Here is a 22,655-nt window from a genome sequence, read left to right as displayed (position 1 = left end):
TTTATTTAAACTAAACAAATAAATTGAACTAATAATAAAGACTTACTTTGTGAATTAATTAACAATTACTAATCATTTTTCAACTTAGCTTCAAATGTTTGCTTTATATATCAGCTGAATTACTATCTGTATACATATAATTTTTTAAGAGTCAGGTAAGAAAAAAAAGTTCCTACTTAAGAATACAAGAAAAAGTAGAGAAAGTTCCCATATAAAGCAAGTCTTAAAGTCAATTTACTTTTTTATCATAGCACATTTGTTTGCTTTCAGACATCTCAAAAAAATCTTGTATTCCAAATCCATTTGCGTTAAAAGAAATTTTATATTTCCCCAGCAAAATTCATTCCTTTAAATTAAAATACTTTATTTAAATATGGTTGAATTCTTTCCTCATTTTGCAGTTAGAAACAGAAATTTATAATTACTTTTCATTAATAAAAACAGAATAACACTATTAATCAGAATAGCTCAATTAATTAAAATTTGTTATTTAAATACAACATCTTCATTTCAATCAAGATAAAAACATGTCACAACAGCTATTCACCTAAAAATAACACAGAATTCAGTACAAATTGAAATACTAAAAGAGGCAAAGTAGATAGTTTCAGAAGTTACTTAAAAAAATAATAAACTATTCATTTGAATAATTATTTTTTAAAAATTAAGCAGATATTTTATGACAGAGTTTTAATTAAATGTAGTGAATTTAGAATTAATAACAATATACAGAATTCCCCACCAATAATTTGCTGTTTTAGTTAGAAACTGAAATAACCTTCAACACTTCAAAAGATGATATATGAATATGAGCATTGTACTGATTTATTTTAAAGAACGTGTAAAATAAAAAAATAATTCAGTTTTCCAAAAGTTTTTTTTTATTACAAAAAGATTTCTTGAAGTACATAGATTTTTGATACAAATATTTTTAATATGAACATCTGCAATCGAATTTTATACATTCCCATGAAAAATTATATAGCAGCTATATGCATTAGAAATCAGAAAAGTATTAATAACAATCAAAAGTAAATTATTCAAGACTAATATTTGATCATGCGCAATTACATTTCATAATTTTAAAAATTTCAGAATAAAATTTTTTAATTTGACAACAATAAATATATACAAAAATAAAAATAATTCATCCTTTCTTTATTTACTAAAAGTTTAATTTTAATCAATTATTTTTTTAATTTCACCAAATGATGATAATTAAAATGCAAGCATGATTTCAAAAAGATTTACAATAGAGAAAAATATTTTCTTTAATAATATTTATGTCTAAAAAAATTAAAGGTATCTGATAATTATGTATAACAAAATAAGGATCTTTTTATCTCACAATACTAAATTATTATATCCAATTTTTAAAAAAAATTAAATACAATGCTGAACCACTCTCTATTGAGGAATAATCTTTATTTTATACGAAATTATAAATAAAAGTGTTTAATAAGAACAATTTAATTTTCATACTATTTTCTATGTAAAATTTACTTTCTAATTGCACAACAGAAAAATATTTTAACAATAAAATTCTTTAATACTTATCATAAGAGACAAATAAGACCATTTCATTTGTGAAAATATTAAATAAAAGTATTATTAAATTTCAGAATGCTTGAACAAGATCAAAAAAATAGTACCTGAACATCAATAATAAATAGATACAGAAGAGAATAATAATAAAACATAGTTTGGATGGACTTAGAAAATCTTTTCTTGGCCCTCATCTATTAGCACTTGAAATTACTTTACATGCTTATAAAATATGTTATCATTTCTTACATCTATCATTCATAAATATGAAATATGGTTATCTAAAAAAAACCTACAATAAGTTAACAATTTCAGATATAACTTTAAAATATCAAAAATGATAATTTCATATTAAATATTACATTAAATAAATATAAATTTTTAGAGCAATGATAATGATAATATTTTTGGTTCATAATTAACATACAAATGGCATACAAACAAAATTGAATTTATACAATATGATGACATTAGAGATTTGTTTTATTGTTACACATTGCAACTTCTATTATTTGAAGTTCAGTTATTCAGATCACCTTCAAAAGGAAAAAGAAATCTTCAAATAAAATTTTATCAAGTAAAAGTGGGTGACAAAAAAATCAATACACATGTCCAAACACTATAGTCTGTGTATTTTCTGTAGGCAATTCAAGGTCACATTTTCTACCTTGTTATTGGTTGTCTGATAGCAAATGTGACCTTGAACCGCCTACAGAAAATACACAGACTATAATACTTTATACAGTATGTAAGTATGCAAAATTTGAATACAGTTTTTAGAGTCAAAAAATTAATATATTACAAGCTAATTTCATTTTTTTTTCTAAGAAATAACCTTTTATGATCAAATATCCAAATATTTGATAATCTGAATTGGACCTGGTCCCATTTAATCTGAATAGTTGGAATTCTACTATATTAGTAAAGAAATTTTAATACAACTTAAATTATTTATAAATATTGATTTGTATTGATAACGAGTAAAATACAGAATTTATGCACAGAGAAATTAATAACTTGTTGTAAATGCAAGAGCAATAGTTACATATTCTATACTATATATAAGAATTACTTTAATTTTATATTTCCTTTTGTTAAGACAAATAAAAAAAACTACATTTCCATTTGTGTAACATCAACCAATATGCAGTAACTTTACAGTGCAATGTGAGTCAAATATAATGTAAAAACATGTTATTAAAACCTTTCTCAACTTATAATGGCCATTTTCAATCAAACATTTTTATACAAAATGAAAACTGCTGTCATTAGTTAAAAAAAATTACATAGATTTTAAAATTACTAGTTCCGTTTCTTAAAATGAGAAACTATAAGACAGTACATTTGATAAATGAGCTGAAAATATTCACAATTTACACTTTTATCTTCCTGTTCTGATTGAATATTTTCAGCAAAAATATTTCATTTAAATCATTATTATCTGTTTAATATTATCTCTAATAAACTTGTAACTTGATGACAGACATATGAATAATTTTATTTGATGAAAAAACACTACATGAGATTCATGTTCTAGCATTTCTCTCGGTCTCCATTAAGCATTCTCTTACAAGAATACGAGCATGTACTATACCACGTTTTAGTCTTTCAGCTGAGCTTCGACTGCCAGCATATGTAGGGCGAATGTCTTTTCCAAGTTCTTCAATGATTGCTAATAGCTGAGAATATTTGGGTTTCGGCTGTTGTCGCGATGATCCTGAACTACTTTGAGGCATAGGATAACAGGATGTAGAAGAAACAAGAGCAATATCATCATTTTTGTCATTGCGTGGTGTACCTGGATTACTTGGAAGAGGAGTTCCAGGATTACTTTGTGCTGGTGAATCAATGGAATGATTGTCCTCGTCCATTTTTTGAATTATTCTACAAAGAAAAAAAAAATTTAGTATATTAGTATGGGGCAGAATTAAAAACAGTGATAAAGTGAAAGAATATAATTCTTCATAATACTTTATTAACTACATACCATTTCTTAAAGGCTTCCCAGCAAATATGTTGAAACAATTCTTTAATTCATAATTCCCCTTGTTAACCACCACGTTAGAAAGCAAAACAACATTTTAGACTTGCTAATACATACTATATTGGATTGTATTTTGCAAACAATTAAGCTAATGTTCTCAATATTTTCAGGTCATAGGAAAATGAGCATATAAATAATACGCTTCACGTTAGAAAGCTTTTACGGAAACATTTTACCCAAACTATTGCATGCTTAACACAATGCGAAATGGATTTTGTTTTTTTCGGACGGAAAAACGAAAAATCGAATCTGCGCAGTTTTAGAATCATTAATGATATTATAAATAATAGTATTTTTTTTTAAATAATTTTTAAAATTTACCTGTTTAGCCAATTTTGGATTTCTTCAAAATATTTCAAATGATTGTAAACACTGAAGCACGATTGACGATTTGCTGGGAATGTTTTATGTTCTTCTTCGGTAACAAGCATTAGATTTATGTCAAAGTTTTTTTCCTTTATTTTCTAGATCTCACTAACGGAATTAATTGCTATAAATTTAGGAATTATAGCTTCGAAACAATCAAATAATTAAAAATGAGAAAATATTTTTTTAAAAATTAATAATTTTGTAATTTAACGATAATTATTAATAAAATGGCATCAGACAAAATATTAAGTTTTGATTTGTTGATAGTAAACATGTGCAGCCGGGAAACGATACAGCATTCAGTTTTTAAGAATAGAATATAAATTATAAAATAAAATGTTGACTTGAACATCTAAAATGCCTTTCTATTTTTTTCTCACATTCAACTTTATTGTTTAACTCTGTATTTAACCAACCATGAGACTGAAAATGTAAGAATAATTCTTTTGAAAGTCAGATGAATTTTTTCTTTCTTTTTTCAATGCGTCTGTTTACTCAGCTCCGATTTCTAAAATTAGATAGATGTAAACTCACGTCTAGAATCTCATCTGCACTCTTGAGGAACGTTTCTAACGGTATAATTCAGAATTTATTATATAAATTTTGCTTACAAGTAGTAAATGTCGATACGTAATGTGATAATTTCTTATCGGAATTGGTTTAAATTTCTTTAAATGCTTATTATTTAGTCTAGACGACTGGAAATGGTAAGAAATAAATTTTATTTAATTCGATTTTTTTTTCTGATTTGTAAACTCGCTCGTTTGACAAAATGACAAAAAAATTTTCGTGAAATGGTTTGTAAAGAATTTTACAATCTAGTTAATAAAATTAGATTTTCTAAAATTATAATTTCTGATCGTAATGCTTTATTGTAATTTATCTTCATTAATATAAATATTTGCAAAAATTTTGTTATATTATTTATTAGAATAAATTTGTAAACAAATAAACATTTAAGAAAGAAAAAGTATGTGTGCAATGTAATTTACTGAATTTATTATAAAATAAGTTGCAGTTCTATTCTAAGGTTATATTGTTCTAAAAAGGATAAATATAAAATTGATTTTTAATAAAGTTTCCATCACTTATATTAATTATATAAATATTAATAGCTGGCTTATTTACATAACATATATACCATTATATATTTATAATAATTTTTTTTTCTCAAATTAGGCTTAAAATTGATTCTTTTTAAATGTTGAAACTAAACAAAATAAATTATAATTTAGAAATTAATTTTAAGATTTATTATCAATATATAAATCTAATTCTATTTCTCTGAATTTTTTTTAACTCGGATTATTTATTATTAAACTCCAAAATAATTTTCATTTACTTAAAATTAATTTTTTTATATAATAAATAAAAGGCAATATAAATTTTAAAGTTATTTTCTTTATTAAATTTTTAAGTTGTCCAAGATTTTCAATATATTTTTATGAGATCAAAAGAAGAAAAATTAAGGTACAATTGTGTATAAAAAATTTACTCTAAAATTATAATTTTGCTTTCAGAATGAAAAATTGAATTTCTCATTTTGAAAATAAAAGTTTTTGAAATTAAGATTTTACTTTCAAAATAAGAAATGTTTGTATTTAAATTATTTAATGATATTTTAATTTCTTACAATCATGATTTTAGTCTTTTGCTCACAAAATATGTAATGCTACAGATTATGTAAGTTATGAAGAATATAAGCTTTTGGAATTTTCATCAGAAATGTAAAGAAGCTGATATCTTAATTTCAGTCACAAAAGTTGAAAAAAAGTTTGTTTGATATGCTTAAAATATAAATTTTAGGTAATGAACAAAGATCATTTAAATATTTTTACCATTGGTATTTTAACTTTTAAAGAAAACTAAATGCTTAAAAGATATAGTTATTATATATATTTGCTCAAAATGGTAAAATTATGTTTAAAATTTAATAAATGCAATAATTTAAAAATAAAAGCAAAAATTTATGAAAGCAAAAAAAAAAATTGCTGCCCTTTTATTTCTTTCTCTCTGTGTGTCTCTATCTTTCTCTCTCTTTGATAGAAACCCTAGAAAAAATATAAATTTGCATTTATGAGATTTTACTACAATATTTTGAAACTGCATCAATACCTTATTGTTGCAAGAATTACTTCAATATAGCTGAGATTAGATTTGTTTTACAACTGAATTTTTTGTTTTATAAATGTTGAGTTTTACTTTAAAATTAGTAAATATTATTTTAAAGTTCCTTGTTTTTATTGCAGCTCTTTTATACTTCAGAAATAAAAAGATTTTTTTTTAAATAGAAACTATAAAAAAATGTTTAATTTTTTATTAAAGTGCTGAGAGATTTACTTGCTAAATCTTTTATTAATTTAGTTTTTTTTTTTTTTTTTAAATGGCCGACCAAATTATTTTATTGAATGTTAACTTTAAATGTAGGGTTAAAAGTTTATTACAAATATTAGAAGAAATAAAATTTAATCATTTTCTTTTGTGAGTAGTGTTTGATCACAATACAATTTTTTGAAGAAGTTATTTTCATAAAACTACTGTTTTATTGTACTAGTTTCTTTTAGCTTAGTAGCAGTGTTTGTTAAACATAAATGATTGCAAAAATATTACTTATCTGTTAGCAGAGTTGCAATCAAAATATGTATTGCTTCCATTGTATTTGTTATGTAAAGTTTCAGTATTTGTTAAATTTTTATTAATAGTTTGGCTGCTGACAATCTAATACAAAAATATGAGATGAATATAATATAACAATTATCCTTTTCTAACAGAATTAATTTTTATTACAGGTTTTTAAGGGCATATCGAGTTCGAGCTTTGGGATCTTTCACCAGTTTTGCTGCATTTAGCTTCCATGTTCCTGTTGCTCTGAATAAATTGGTAGAAAGAAAATCTGTAGCTATGAATGACTTTAATCAAGATCTCACATGGCTTGCAGAATATTGCCCAGAATTCTGCATTTCAAGCAAAAATATAAAAGTTCTCAAGGAACCCTCAGAGTTCTTTGAAAAAATAAAAGTAATTTATTGCCCATCAATTTCCCATAATATCTTTATTATAACTTTTAAAGAATTTTCATAAGAATTTAAAGGATACAATAAATATTTGCTGCTTTGCATTTTATTTCTTAAATTTGAGGATAATTTTTTCCTTTTGATAAATGGCATCTATGGTTTTCATATATGAATATCGGTTTATGCTATTACTTTAATACATTATATAAATTTTTCAATCGCAAGATGGTGAGCATAATTTTTTTTTCTCTTTCCAAACACTATTTAAATTCTAAATTTTGAAATATATTGTTATGACTGATTCTACTTGGTTAACTAAATTCAGAAGTGAGAGATTAATTGTAGAGGAAAAATGTGACAACTGTGTTTTGTGTAGACCATTTTGAAATATCTTTAAATCACCTGAGGTAAATGCCTGAATTTAATAAAATGGCAGAAGGAGAGGATAATTGCTTACTGGAAGGATTTTCAAAAAAGAACCTATTTAGATTTACATTACTTGAAAGAAAGCTTCCAACAACTAGCCTGATCTTGGAGAGCAATACATTGCTAATACATTCTTCAATATACAAGTTTTTGAATGCATGGCCTAAGAATAAAATTTCATGAACTTAAAACCGTATTACTGTGTGCATGTATCCATGTGTGTATGTTAGCCATTATAGGCTACTATTATTAGGGAATTCGAATTTCTTATATCAATTTATATATCTACTAAGCAGAATTTTGTTGTTGTTGCTTACTTTGGAATCTTTTGAAGAATGTTATTTTAAAAAAAATATATCAATGAATAACGTAGCTGAAACTTTTGTTTAATCAAATAAATAAGTGCTTAATCTCATAAATCATAATTACAGACTAAGTGCCTTTTAAGTCTAATTGCTTTCTGGGCAGCATCATTAAATGATGTTATTTTTCATTTTAACAATGCTTTCATGAAAATTTAGATCAAAACTGAAACAAAGCCTCTAAAGTTCAAAAAGAGGTAATACAAGAAGCTAAAACAATAGATGACTGTGAAACAGAAAATTATTATTTAATGTTATTAAAATTGATTAAATAATTATATGATAATAACTAAAGTATAAAATAACTAATTTAATAATAATTGAAATATAAAATTATTTTTTATATTAAATTAAGAATTAAAATAAGTATTCTATTGTATTTTGAGCAATATATTATTATTATATGATTTTTCTTCTGAGGCCTATGATAGCTTTTTTTTTTTTAATCTTGCTTAAAATTCTTCTTTCATATTTCATTTATTTATTTATTATTATGGCTTGTTCATATCTAATATAATATCAAAACTGTTATAGCCAACTAATTTATTTCCAGAATAAGAGGAGTGAGCGACTATAATTTTGTACAAGCTTGTATCAATGCCATATGTCTTTCTGTCTCATAAAATCTATTTATATTACTATTATTGCTTTGTTCAAATCTGCTTAAGGGGTTTCATGCTGTAACTAGAGATACTGTTATATCTTACTCAATGATTCCTCAATCTTGGTCCTAATACTATTTAAATTTTGCAAAATCTTTTCAAATATTTTTTTTTCTTCTTTTTTTTTTATATCTGCTATATATATTGTTTAAAAGCAAAGATTATAGACAGTACTTGTACTTAGGATTAATTTTAAAATTAAACAATAGTTCATTTATTGATTATGTAGTAAAAATGAAGCATTCTTTAAAACAAGTCTTAACCTTAATTCAGACTTTTAAAAAGTATGTTGACATCATGTTTTGGCATTTTTTTAACCATTATTTCAATTTTTCCTATATTAAAATAAATAACTTTCCTTTATATTTTTTTATTTGCAGTGCAATTTATAGTTTAAAAATTAAGAATTTGTTTCAATATCAATAATCCAATCATCCTCAGTTAAAAGAATTATAGAACTAAATTAAAATCTGATTCTCATAAATTTTGGTCCTTTTTATTTCCTATTAGGAGCTGTCTAGAAATTCTACTAAACGAATCACATTAGCTTCATTATATATTGGTACTGGCCCTCTAGAAAAAGAATTAGTAAGTGTTATATGTTTTTCTTTTTTTTTTTTTTCTCTTGCTCCTTATATTGCTTGTAAAATTTGATTGTAATGTTGTACAAATAGAAGGAAACCATATCATTCCTATCTCAGATCTGATGCAGATAAATTTAAAAATAATCAGTATATTGAATTTAAAAAAAATTAATATTCTGGATAATATTACTTTTATATTTGGAACAAAAGTTTAATTTCATGGAATTATATATTATCAAGGTACATATTAAAAGCTTTACTTTCTGCTACTGGTATTGTTATTTCTTTTAACATTTTATATAGTATGAACTGCAACAATAATGTGAAGTATTAATAAAATATAAAATTAAAATTATGTTTAGTCATTTCAATGAAATAATAAAAATACTTAAATGCTTTTTTATTAGAGTTAGGATGAAATAAAAAAAATGTTTTATTTTCTGCCCATCCATTTTGTGTGTGTGTGCATGTGTGCACATGCATGCATGCTTGTATGTTTGTGTGGATAATTTGAACAATCGTTCTCATGCTTCTAAATCTTTGGTTTTAGAGATCTCATTCTATCTAGAATGAGATCTCTAAAACCAAATAACTAAAAAAGTTTCTAAAAATTGTGTGTTGTATGAAGTAACATTGTTTCAGTGTTAGTTTGCTAACTGAAGCTATAGCAACTAGTACAATTATCCTAAAAACTTATATATATTTTTTTCTATACTATTTTTACCAATTTTCTGTATTAAAATTTCAGTTTGATGAGAATAGAGACCAAGTCATTTAACAATCATATTCTGAAATCAAAATTCCATTCTAAAAATCAAACTCTTTATCATTACTGTCAAATGCAAAAATTTGATGGAAACTGTACAAAATATTATTTTATACATGGAAAATAATGTTTTGTATGGAAATTTAAAACTTCAGATTAATGAAACAAAATTCAAGATTCTTTTTATCATATATAGCAAGAAATATGTTTTGCTAGGATGATACATCAACTCAAAAATAAGTATTATTGTAAAAGACATTTATCAAAAAAAAAAAAAAAAAAACCCTGTAAAAGAAGTGTCAGGTGCGAATTTTTTTAAATTTTATTTTAATGTTACAAATGATCAGAATTGAATATCTACTTAGTCTATTCCATTACTAATGCCAGATTTAGAAGCATGCATTTAAAAATGTACACCAATATATGCTTATCCTATCTATAGAGCAGTTAGCTTATTTGAATACCTATTGTATAAGAAGTGAAATAAAGAAAAGAAAATAAGGCGTAACAAGTTGAAATATTTTATTAAAACAAAGTGATTAAAAAATAAAACCATTTTGAAGAAAAAAGTCAAAAGGGAGGAAGCAATTAAAAGAGTAAAATTTTCTGATTTGCTTTACACACACACAAAGACTCAAAAAATGGTAATAAACCACCATCTCCCCACCCCTTTGATTTATGTACTGTTTCACCCACCATATCTACTCAAATAATCTTGGACACTAATTCTTTGAGAGAAAAACTGAAATTCTTTTTTGAAATTTATAGTAAGTTTCTACAACTAGATTCTGATTATATTTTGTAATTACCAAATGATTTTTATTTTTAGTTGTATAAAATCAAGATTTTGGTAGGAAAAATTGACTATCATTTTTTCCCCCTTTAAATAAATTTTTTGGATAATTGCAGAGGGTGCTAAAGTACTTTAATCCTAATGACATTTCTCACTATTCTTTTGCCATTTTTTTAAATAAAAAACATGTTTTGTGTGGGAGGGTAAAAAAAAAGTAGGTGCAATATCAAATTTGAATAGCCAAGATATATTTATTTTGGTTATAACTTCATAATGTAAATAGGAATAAAGGAAAGTAGGTTTCATTAACATGTACATTCAATATTATATAACATCAGCAATAAAATTATTGCTATAATGTTAAATCATCTTTTAAACTATGCATAATTTTATGGGATTATCACAAATATTATTGCTGTTATGAGCTATCAAATCAGCAAAATGTTCTTTTTCCCCCAAAAGATTTTCACAATTTTGATAACTACTGTTTATGAATATAAATTTCTCTACTTTATTAAATGTTTCCAATTTGAAAGTCAATATTTATCAAAACATTTTTAAATATAGTGATAACCAAAAAGTTTTATAGAATCTTAATCACTTGCTAAGTAATTTCAATTGCCATGTTAATACCCTCATCATTTGCTATGCCTTGAGATTAAAAACTTCGAGTTCAAGAACTCTGTGACACATCCCTTAAATCAGCAATTCTGTAGAATTTTATAAATATTCTAAATATATTCTGAAGTTTCTCAAATTAGATTATTGATTCTTTATAAAATTAAGTTTACTCTTAAAATTGCTTATCAAATATATTTTACCTTAATTATTTATATTATAAAAGATTATCAAAAATATGAACTGTTTTCAGTACACATCTTGACAGCACTGTTTTAAAAAGAGAAGAATTCTTATTAACATGTCCCCCTTAATTCCATTTTCATGCATTTTTACTTTTTCATTCTAAAATAATAAATAATAATAATAAATATACTTTATATTATAGATTGCAGCTGTAAATGAAGGCCTTCAAAAATCTCAAGGAAATCTGCAAGTTAAAATTTTAATAGATTATACTCGAGGTTCTAGAGGATCAGAAAACTCGCGGACATTACTTGTACCCCTCATTAAGGATTACCCTTCACAAGTAGAAGTATCATTGTATCATACTCCAAAACTCAGGGGCTTCATCAAATGGTTTTTGCCTGAAAGGTGGAATGAAACAATTGGTTTATCTCATTTAAAAGTCTATCTATTTGATGATACCTTAATATTAAGTGGGTAAGTAATTTTTATTTATTCTTTATTTCTTGAGGAAAAATTGTTTTCTGCAATAGATCTTTAAAGGAAAATAAGAAAAAATATAACTTTAATAAATGTTTTGAAAATCACCTTTACGAACTCTTCAAAAAGCACCTAGAAATCCTTTTGTAATTTCAAAATTAATTTTGCACATTCATTTTATGAGCAATAGAGTGTAATCTGATAAACAATGCATATGAGCAGAGTGACTAGAAATCTTGTGAAATTTTAAGGTATGAGTAGAAAAAAAGAAATTTTTAATATTTAATTGATTAATTCAAAAAGAAAAGATACTTATTTTGTTGATTTTCTTCCTCTGCTTTTGAACAAATATCCTTTTCATGCTTATTATTCTTTGAACAAATATTCTATATATATATGTGTGTGTGTTCACATCCCTGCTTTATAAACTGATATTTGAAACATCTAAATACAGTTTTCCATTCAATACAAAGAAAAAATTTACATGCATAATCTATCTTTGTCTTATGAAAATTTTAAACAAAATATTACAAATTTCTAAAAATTGAATATGTAAATGACATAACAAGTAAGCTACTACCTTAAAATATCTTTGTATTTTTTTTTTTTTTTTTTTTTTTTAATCTGATGCTAATTTATTGATCTGACAATCTTCAGAAAATAATATCTTAATTTAAATTTTAAGTTTTAGTTTAACAAATTTTACATAATGTTTATTGATATTTAAATGAGTAATCACTGTATATGTAATCCTATTGAATTATATGTGTTTCATGAGAATTTTTATCCTTTTTGTACGTATGCAATCACTGATATCATGATTCTATTCCAATAAATATATCTGTTCATGCTTTGCCCATAAAATACTGAATAAAGCATTAGTTAAATCTTTTAGTTAAATAAGACCTCTTATCTTGACAGGAAACAGCTGCACTAGTCAAGTAGAAACTATATAAAAATATTTGCTTCTTGCAGCTAAGGTCTTTTTTCCCTTGAAATATTCAGTAAATGAGTCAGTTCAGTTAAATAAGTTTTAAATTTTATAAAGCATCTTTTGCCTTTTAGGTTTCCTGATCTAGCTACTTTAAATTGTGATTAAGAGATTATCTAAACTCGTGAATGATAGTGCAAAATCATTTTAGCTTGTTAAAACTGAAGATATTATTTTGTGTAAAGTACATTCTAATTAGTTTTTCAAAATCATATTTTTTTAATAAAATATTTTCATACATTTTTTTTTCGTTTGAAATATTATGTTGCTCATTTCATTAATATATATATGCACACTTAAGATTACTGATATTGAATTCTAAGATTTATTCAGATTTGAAGATTGCTGATAATTATGAATTTAATGAAGAATGAAAATAAAAGTAATTTGATTATTAATGATATTAAAGAAAAAACATAATGTCAATTTTATTTCAAATTATATTTATTCAAATTTCAATTTATTTCAAATTATGATTTGTAAAGCATTTTAAATATTAATAATTTAAATTTAAATGTTTTATTCCTTTTGTAAAATATTTAAGTATATAATTTTTTTTTAAAAAATATATGAAATGAGGAATAGGAAGTGCTTTTATTATTGAGAAGAAGCTACATTACATCTTAACAAATAATCCTAAAATAAATATTCTTAAAATATATCAATACAAGCAATAAAATAAATTTATAAGGAATGGCAACATTATATACATTGCAATTACCACTAAAAATTTTAGACATTATTATTTTTTTATCTCATATACAATATCTCAAAATATGAAGTTGAATAAAGAGATTTGACTGTTTTTTAAAAAAACTGTTAATCTTAAATTTTAAAATCTGTAATAAAATTTGTCGATGAAAATATTAGATAGATTTATATATATTTATATATTATCAATTTATTATATATTATTTTTTATATATCAATTTATTAATTATTATATATTTATATATTATCAAAGCTGTGTAAATGTCTAATATATAGTCCTCTTTCTTCTAAACAAATGAATCAATATCTACTAACAATAAAGGTGAATGTGTGTGTTGGCATTTTACAGACTAGATTATTTGGCTTATAGCTACCAAACTTGACACATATATACATTAATGAGTGGGAATGCATACCTTGGAGTAATCTTTTTAAAATTTTAACTATTTTAATTATTTAAAAATAAGGCAAAAATTGAGATGCAGTAACATCAAAAAATATTACTATAGCAAAATGATTTTTGATGCAAATTAAAATTTTTTTAAAAAATTATTTTTTTTAATAATATCAGTTTTTTTTGCCATTTTTTTTTTATTTTTAATTAATTTAAAAGATATTTTAAGTGTATTTTACAAGAATATATTCCATTATTGAAGTGAAGCTCACAATTCACATTGTTGTTACTGTTTTATTTTGCTAATTTTTTTTCAATTGCTGTGGTCCAGTTATGAAGAGAAGGTTTATTTTTCTATGTAAATAGGTTCTAGAATGAGGCATATACTTTTAATAAATTTTTGATGTTTTGCTGTACTAAAAATTATGATTTAAGTTTAGAACCAGGCAATGATGCAAACATTTTAAAATGTCTCCATTTTAAAATACTGCTGCTTTTTCTAGTAATAATTGGATGCTTGCAGAAAATTAAGGAAATGCAAAGCATAATGATCAGAACTGTGTAAGGCTTTTGAAATAATATGTTATATGTCTATCAAAATTTGATGTTTAAGAATATTATCATGACAAAAAAAATGAAACTTTTAGCAACTATTAATCTGAGCAAACCAATTGTTTACCAAGGGTGGCTAATAGTAAACATTTAGTAAAGACTTACTGTTCTCAAAAAAGAAAAAAATTCTTTATGAATATTATGAAATTTTTATTTTTTTTATGAATTTAATTTGTGTGTTTTCCAAATCAAAATGGTAGATGTGCATAGTAAACAAAATGTATTTCTTTGAATGCTTTACATATTCAGCTGTTGATTATTATATTATATTTTGTTGTTAAAAGTGCGATTAAATTTACTAAACTCATTATAATTTTTTTCCACTTTTAGCGCCAATTTAAGTGACCAATACTTCTGTAATCGTCAAGACCGTTATATCATCTTTTATAACTGCAAAGAGCTTTGTGATTATTTTGATCATGTTGTACAAACTGTGTCATCATTTTCATTTCTTCTTATGCCAAACAATACAGTTATGTTACATCCTGAGTGGAACATCCATCCATCCGAAGGTTAGTAAGCTGTTCTTGTGTAATTGTCATATGATTTTAATTGATAAATCTGAGAGCTTGCAGAAAATTTTTGTACATTAATCAATATTTTGAATTATTGCTTTGATGCTGCCTGTTTTCTTATCTGCCACAAAAATATTTTAATCCATCATTGTCATTAATAATGAATAAGAAGATGGTATTAATAAAACTATCTGTATTAATTTTATCTTGTATATATTTAAATACATATAATTATCTTAATTATGTTTAAATCGTAAAATAATTATCTTATTTATAAGATAAAATTCGGATATATACTATTGACCAAAACCGTAAAGGAGGGGGAAAAAACTTAAATATTTTATAATTTATGACATTTTTTTTTCAGGAACTAATAAATAAAATCATATATTACTGGAAAGCTAATTTATTTTGTATGATGTATTAGCTATTATAAATAGATTGTAGTAGAATTTATTTATAAAAAAAGAACAATAAAACATTTAGATAATTGGGAATATAAAAAAATTCTGACGAAGTCATTGAATAGTTCACTAGTTTAATATTTATTACAACATTAAAATTTCAATCTATAATTTTGAATTAAATTGTGCATCTATTACAATGTCAATATTGAATTATTATTGGATTTTAATAACGAATATTGTATGATTATTAAGTACTTTTAATAAACTGTATAAATTTCCCAGTTTGGTTAGTTCTTTTTTTTTCTCCATATTTTTTTTCATAATGTTTCCATTTGCAGAATAATATAATTATTCTATTGAAACTGCTTTTTAGAGTTATTTTCATTATGGTATAATTCTTAATCTTGTTGGATTACAGACACCTCATTGATTTGTAAAATTTGTTTGTGTCTGGTATTAAATAAGTGTTTTAGACAATTATGTATTTTAAGTTAATTATATTCCCATTAAACTTATAAATTCTGCTCCCTTTTTTTGTAAATAATATATAACCCAAGATCTTACAACAAAATAGATATTGCTTGGTTAATGTAATACAATAAAGTTGCAAATATTCTCTAATACAGAAAGCATAAAACATATTGTATTATTTGTTTTCATGCTTTAATTAGTACTGTTCTATCATTTTTATACCTATTTAAATGGATTTCGAATCCCGTTTTAATACTTTACATGAAAGATAAAAATGCTTTTTTCAAAAAGAAAAAAAAATTGTAAGTGAAGTATGAAGTGAAAATTTTGTATTTGTCAATGTAAAAAAATGACACAAGATTTTGATGAATTTCCATTTTTTAAGCTTCCCCGATTCCACAAGCACCATTTGTAAAGTTATGTTATTTGGTCCATTTGTGAATTGTAACTTGCCACTGTCATATTTTGAATGAAACCTGTCAATTTTTGAATTACAGGAAAAATTACTATAACAAAACTGGCTATGTTTATATACATTATAAATAAGCCAAAAAGTACAATCAATGTGAAATTTTTAAATTTTGACCAAATTACTGAAAACTGTACTAAACAATCATTGCACTCTACTGAACATCAGTTTGCTATTTCATCTTGTATATTTTTTCTTTTGTCTTTTTATATACTATTTTCTTTTACCACCTCAATACTATCTCTCAATTCTTTTGTTCTATCTGAAAAAATTCTTTTACTCTTTATATCGATTTCAATTTGTATCGAAATAATACCATAACTTTGCCAAAAGATGGAAATTCTACCTTTAATTAAATTTCTCGAATATATTTTTTTTTCTATTCCTCCATGATAGTATTTTTCCCTACTTAAAACTACTTTACATCATGTTCTGCATATTGAATCAATTCTTTATGCATTTTCTTTGATTATATTACATAATTTGAAATTTGTTAAATGAAAAAAAAAATTGGAAAAAACAATGAATCTAATAACAATTACATAACATATTGTCAAATATCTCTTTCTAATTTCCAAAACATGTTACCAAAAGTTAAATTCTACATTGAACTTATTACTTATTTGCTGAAACAAAATGAACAAGACTAAAACCTAATTCATTAGCTGTGTTTCAATAAACGAAAGTTCATGCATATAAAAGCAAAGTTGCTTGTTTTTTCTGATTATAAAATTTGATTACAGAAGCATTTTTTGTTATGCATTATTTTTGACTTATTAAAGAATAATGTAATATATTTGGATGAAATTATCTTATAATTAATATATAATTATCTAGTACTACTCCAAAAATTAAGATGTTCTCAACCATCTGATTTTAAAAATATTTTTCCGAAAAGACTTTGATAATTGTGCTTGTTAGTGTGCAGTCAAATTTTCAGATACTGAAAATATATTCTTTAATTTATATTTTAAAAAAATCTTTATTTATCCTTTAAAAAATTGGAATGAAATAAAAATAAAAAGAAAGAAAGAATTTAAGCATATTTACTGCCTCTAAAGCAAATATTATTCAAAAACTATATTTATTTCATTGAAAAGATTTTCCAAAAAAGTCTTTTACTTTGTGCAATTTTTTTTTTTTTTTTTTTTTTGCATATATCTAACATTGTTATATTTTATCTACGATGCACAATATATGCTTATACATTGGTACAAATTTTTTTGGCTGGATCTGTCATCTTCTTTATAATGACAAAGAATTGATTTTTTTTTCTTAATTATTGTACTTATGCACCACATAAGCATATATAGAACTATCATATTTTAAAAGAAGTTAAAATTGATGTATCACAATGTGATAAAAATTTATGTGGAATTTGTAAAAATTTTGTGTTCTGTGAAATCTTAAATGAATCATAACAACAAATCCCCCCCCCCCTCTCTTTAAAAGGAGTGATATAAAAAAGAAAGAACAAAATTAAGGCATTTACTTATTACTATGATTTACTTATTTACTATAAAAATATTTCATTAAATTATCAGGCTATAAATATTACTCTATGTGTTTTATGATTGTTATTGTTATTATTTTTCATTTTCCTTAAAAAATTGCTTTTCTTAATAACTGTTGTTTTTATAGGAAATTTTAAAGAATATGTTTCTAAAGCTCAGAAATCACTGCAAAACCTCATAAACACTGCAAAAGCAAGAAATATGCATAATGAACTGGGTAACAAAAACATGACACAAGCTGATACTTTTGTATATCCTTTGCTTCAAATGTACACATTTGGAATCAGGCAAGATGAGCAAGTGACAGAAAAATTTCTTCGACTAGCTGAACCAAATTCATGCATCAAATTGGCATCAGGATATTTTAATTTAACTAATCATTACATGAACATCATTTTAAAGTCATCCAAAGCGTTTTTCAGTTTATTAGTAGCTTCACCTAAGGTTTGTTTAATTCATTATTTTGTATAAATATTTCTATATTTTTTATGTTAGGATTTTTAATAAAAAGGATAATTTTATTTTTTAAAATTAAACATTGGAAAAATTTATATATTTATAATCTGTAACATTTCAAGTTGTTAATACTTAGAATGCTACTTGTGACCTCTTCTAGTGAATATTGTAACTCTCGTTTTCAATACGTTTTAGAATATTGAAGAAATTTCAATAATCAACCAATTTTTGTTTACTGTATAATATGAATCAATACTGTTTAAAGTTCTCAATTAGGACATTATGATTATATTCATGATTATTTAATTAAGTTATAATTTTGTGGCATTCTTCATGGAAACTAATTTGTCACTGGCTGTATTTGTATTTTTCAACAGTTTATGAAGGCATGAAAATGTTAAGGATTTTTAGTCAGTAATTGACAAACTTAGAATGCTGTATATGATCTCATCTTCTGTGAATAATGTGACATTTGTTTCAACATCCCTTAGGGCTTTAACTCTTTATACTCAGAAAAGTAATTTGATGCATTATTATTAGCCTTATATAAGGAAACTTTTTATTGTTTTATTTATTTATTGCTATTAATAAATATATATAATAACAATGATTTATTACTTGTAAATATATATAATTGTTTTGTGTTGAATTTCCCAGAAAAATTAATCTACATTTTCTTACCACTCTATAAACATTTTTAATAACCAAAATTTAAAAATAAATAAATTAGATATCAAAATGTTGCATTGTCTTGAATGGTGCCTGTGAGGAGATATCTGAGTTCAGAAGGTTAAAAAGATTTCAATAATTAATCAATTTTCATTTATCATGCATATCATTAATGTTTAAAGTTTTATAGGTAGAACATTAAGACAAAATTCATGGTTATTGAATATAGTATAGACTTGTAGCACTCCTTGCACAGACTAAACTGCCACTAATTATATAAATTTTGCATTTTTGAATAGTAACAGTATAAATTGGCTTTATTTTTGTGTATGTATTTTAATATAGAAATAAGATTAGATTTCAATTTTTCCCCAACTTTTCTTTTAAAGCCGTAATAATATATTCCAGAATTGTTGAAATTCTGGAATAATTCCATTTTGATTATTGTTTTCAATGAGAAATTGGGAATAAGTAGATATTTTAAGTGATATTCAGCTAGAAATCAAATTGCATTACAAGAGAGTGACTAATAATACTTTAATACTTTTATCATTTGATTAAAAAGTTTTATTGGAATTAAATCTAAAGAGATGGTTTTAATACAGCTAACTGTAATTGTTTTATTTTTATTTAAAGAATATAAATCTAGAACATCTCCTAGTTTTTTATTATTATTATTGCATGGCTTTATAATGCTTTTGGTTACCAAGTTAACTGGTTTGAATTTTAAACTTAATATTCTTTGTTGTCTCTAGGTGAATGGTTTCTATGGTGCCAAGGGTGTGTCAGGTGCTATTCCAAGTGCATATACCCAAATTGCTAAGACTTTCTTTTCTAAGGTTTTGAGTTACCGTCAGCAGGACAGAATCAAACTTTGTGAATATGAGAGGCCTTCATGGACTTTTCATGTAAAGGGCTTGTGGTACTATAAGCCAAATGCTAGTTTACCTTCAGCTACTTTCATTGGTTCACCAAATTTTGGTGAGTTCTTTTATGTCATTGAAAAGTGTGATTAAATAAAATTCTAATTATTATTTTTTAATTTAACAGCCCTTAGAAGTCAGATTTTCATACACATTTAAATAATTTGTAAAAACACTATTTTCTCTTTTTCAGTATTACATTTTAAAAGTATTTCTGTATTATTTTAAATGTATTTCAAGTAAATTATATGTCAGCATTTTCTACAATGATTAATTATCTCTTCTTAATCAATATTATATAGATAGTAAATCCCATATTTTGTCATAAATTTTATATACATTGCTATGTTTCTCTGTTATGACTTTTTTTTTCTGCAGATATTTCAAATTAATTTTTACAATTTAATGATTTCAAATCAAGAAAAAATTTTATGCTATAGATTTATCTGCATAAAACTTATGTACATTTCTTATATTCTAAAATTTTTCTTAATGATTCCATCATGAAACTTTTTATGAAACACACATTATTGATTTAAGAAGAAGGGGACATGAAGCTCATTAAGAATAATTTTTATTCTCCATGATGTTACGGAAGGAGTTCAATTTTTATCCATTACTGTTGATATTCCTATTGATTGTCGAGATTAAAATCCCTGTATGTATAAAATTTTTAACCTGACAACAACTTTCAGTTTAAAATATTATAATACACAAAATCTTTGTATCTTCTACAATTTTTATCATCTGCTTTTAATTTGAATTAAAATATCAGTTAAACCAGACAATTTTTAAAAACCACTGATAACTACTATTTTTGCATATGTTATTAATATTTGTTACATTAGTACTTCAAATTATATTTACAAATGATGCAGTATAAGATAGTTTGTCTACCTTTAAGCCGTTAACTTTAATTTTGAGCATGATTTATCAGTACTTTGAGGCTAGTAAAAACATTGTCAAAATATGTTTTAAAATAAAAAATTAAAAATAGTGGTAGAGTAGTTCAAATTATAAAAAAGATTAGATTTTTCTTAATTTCTAATTAATAGAGTATTTCATTAATTTTTGTACCTTGAAAGATTGACAATATTCTTTCTTGGTGTCTTACATGAAAAGAGTGCGAAATTTGGTTAAATGCAGCCAAGTTGTTTAAGGAGAGATGTGGAGCATGCATAGCCACACTAACTTTTGTTTATATTAAGAGATTTTTTTTTTTTTTTTTTTGAAATAATTATGACTAGAAAGACAGAAAGCTGGAAAAAGAGACCATGGAAATATCTTATGAATTTATGTAGCTTTAGAATTTAATTTTACAGGGGAAGCATTTTTGATTTTAGAATGTGTTAGTTTCACTGTTGAAAAATAAAAAAGCCTATGTAACTCAAAAGTTAAAGTGAAATCTGTTAGAAAAAAAATATTTTTCAAACACAGATCAATTGAAAATATTGTGTATGCTATGTGTATAAAATAGTTCACTAGAATTTCTCAACTGTAATACTATATACAATAAAATGTTAATTCTTAATTTGTGCTTAAAGCTGAAATGTTATCTTTTATTTAAATACAATTGAAATTTTTAAAATTTCATTTTGATATTTTTTCATTAATTTGTTTGGAACTATTATTAAGCTTTAAAGTTGATGAGAAATATAATTTTTCTACTTTTCCCTAGTGTAGTTGCCATTAAAGTATCTTCCAAGTGTTCTTTTAAGCAAAGATGCATTTAAAAAAAATTATTTGCTTTGTGGGATTAAAATGATGCATTTGATGCTTATTTTAGCTGCCATCAAGATGGAATATTATCATTTTTTAGCCATTGATTAATTTTATTTTAATTCAAATACAAGTTCCATGATAACATTAACAAGTTCAAGAAATTTAAGATAAGAAATCAAAATACTATGAAATATATATCCTACTTAAAAAGTGCTAGAGTCCATCTTCTCAAACGGTATATTTCTTTCCAGGTTATCGATCTGTGTATAAAGATTTAGAAGCTCAAGTTGCTATTGTAACAGAAAATAGAGAACTACAGATGCAACTACACAATGTAAGATTTCAAAATTGATTTTTTTTTAAATTGATTTTAATAGAAATAATTTTTATACTAATGATAAAAAAATAATAATAATAATACAAGGCGATGCAATGCAAAATAAAAAATGAGCATATTATATTAATAATTTATTTTCATTTGCATTCATAACATTCCATATGCTATGTTGTATAATATATCTACATCATTTTTTTTAAAAATATATTTCTCTATATGTCCATTTTCACATTTTAAATTCATACATTATTTTGTCACAAAAAAAAGAGGATATGATTTGTTGCATAATTTTTCTTTTGGCCAATTTTTTCCCCATATTTATTTATTTATTATTATTATTTCTAGGAACAGCAGGGATTTTATGATCGCACTACCATAATTGAAAAAGAATTATTTGATCGGCCTGATCGGAAAGTTCCTCTCTGGGTGAAATTAGTGGCCTTCTTCATGAGAGATTTCTTTTGATTTCTGAATGTTCCATTTAAGCTGCATAGAATGAATATTTTTAAGGGGATTGTAAAAATTTTGTTAAAAGTTGATCTTCAAATATTTTATTCATATGACTTAATTTATTTTTTAAAAATTTGTTTGTATAAAGAACATTGCATTTGTGAA

General features: G+C 24.0%; 2 protein-coding genes across 4 annotated transcripts; one reads left to right on the top strand and one right to left on the bottom strand.

Annotated features, from left to right (window-relative positions):
* Nucleotides 1–1,212: 1,212 nt before the first annotated feature.
* LOC129988779 (cyclin-dependent kinase 2-associated protein 2-like) lies at nucleotides 1,213–4,035 on the bottom strand. The gene is made up of 2 exons (XM_056097049.1): nucleotides 3,911–4,035; nucleotides 1,213–3,429 (listed from the first exon to the last, which is right to left on the bottom strand). Exons 1-2 carry the CDS (start codon nucleotides 4,018–4,020, stop codon nucleotides 3,072–3,074), a joined length of 468 nt encoding a protein of 155 aa, XP_055953024.1. The 5' UTR covers nucleotides 4,021–4,035; the 3' UTR covers nucleotides 1,213–3,071.
* Nucleotides 4,036–4,223: 188 nt separating this feature from the next.
* LOC129989413 (CDP-diacylglycerol--glycerol-3-phosphate 3-phosphatidyltransferase, mitochondrial-like) lies at nucleotides 4,224–22,655 on the top strand. Of its 3 annotated transcripts, none has more exons than XM_056097936.1 (9): nucleotides 4,224–4,389; nucleotides 6,748–6,976; nucleotides 8,933–9,010; nucleotides 11,572–11,846; nucleotides 14,888–15,069; nucleotides 18,061–18,377; nucleotides 19,814–20,039; nucleotides 21,955–22,037; nucleotides 22,386–22,655. In XM_056097936.1, exons 1-9 carry the CDS (start codon nucleotides 4,376–4,378, stop codon nucleotides 22,503–22,505), a joined length of 1,524 nt encoding a protein of 507 aa, XP_055953911.1. In that variant the 5' UTR covers nucleotides 4,224–4,375; the 3' UTR covers nucleotides 22,506–22,655. The 3 variants fall into 3 exon arrangements, with proteins under 3 accessions (XP_055953911.1, XP_055953913.1, XP_055953912.1); XM_056097938.1 differs by lacking the exon at nucleotides 4,224–4,389 and adding an exon at nucleotides 4,398–4,533; XM_056097937.1 differs by lacking the exon at nucleotides 4,224–4,389 and adding an exon at nucleotides 4,528–4,665.

This window comes from Argiope bruennichi, chromosome 10, assembly GCF_947563725.1.
Source record: "Argiope bruennichi chromosome 10, qqArgBrue1.1, whole genome shotgun sequence".
In the NCBI taxonomy this organism is placed as follows: domain Eukaryota; kingdom Metazoa; phylum Arthropoda; class Arachnida; order Araneae; family Araneidae; genus Argiope; species Argiope bruennichi.
Note: the sequence above shows the minus strand (reverse complement) of the source record. Positions and strands in the feature narration are given on the sequence as shown.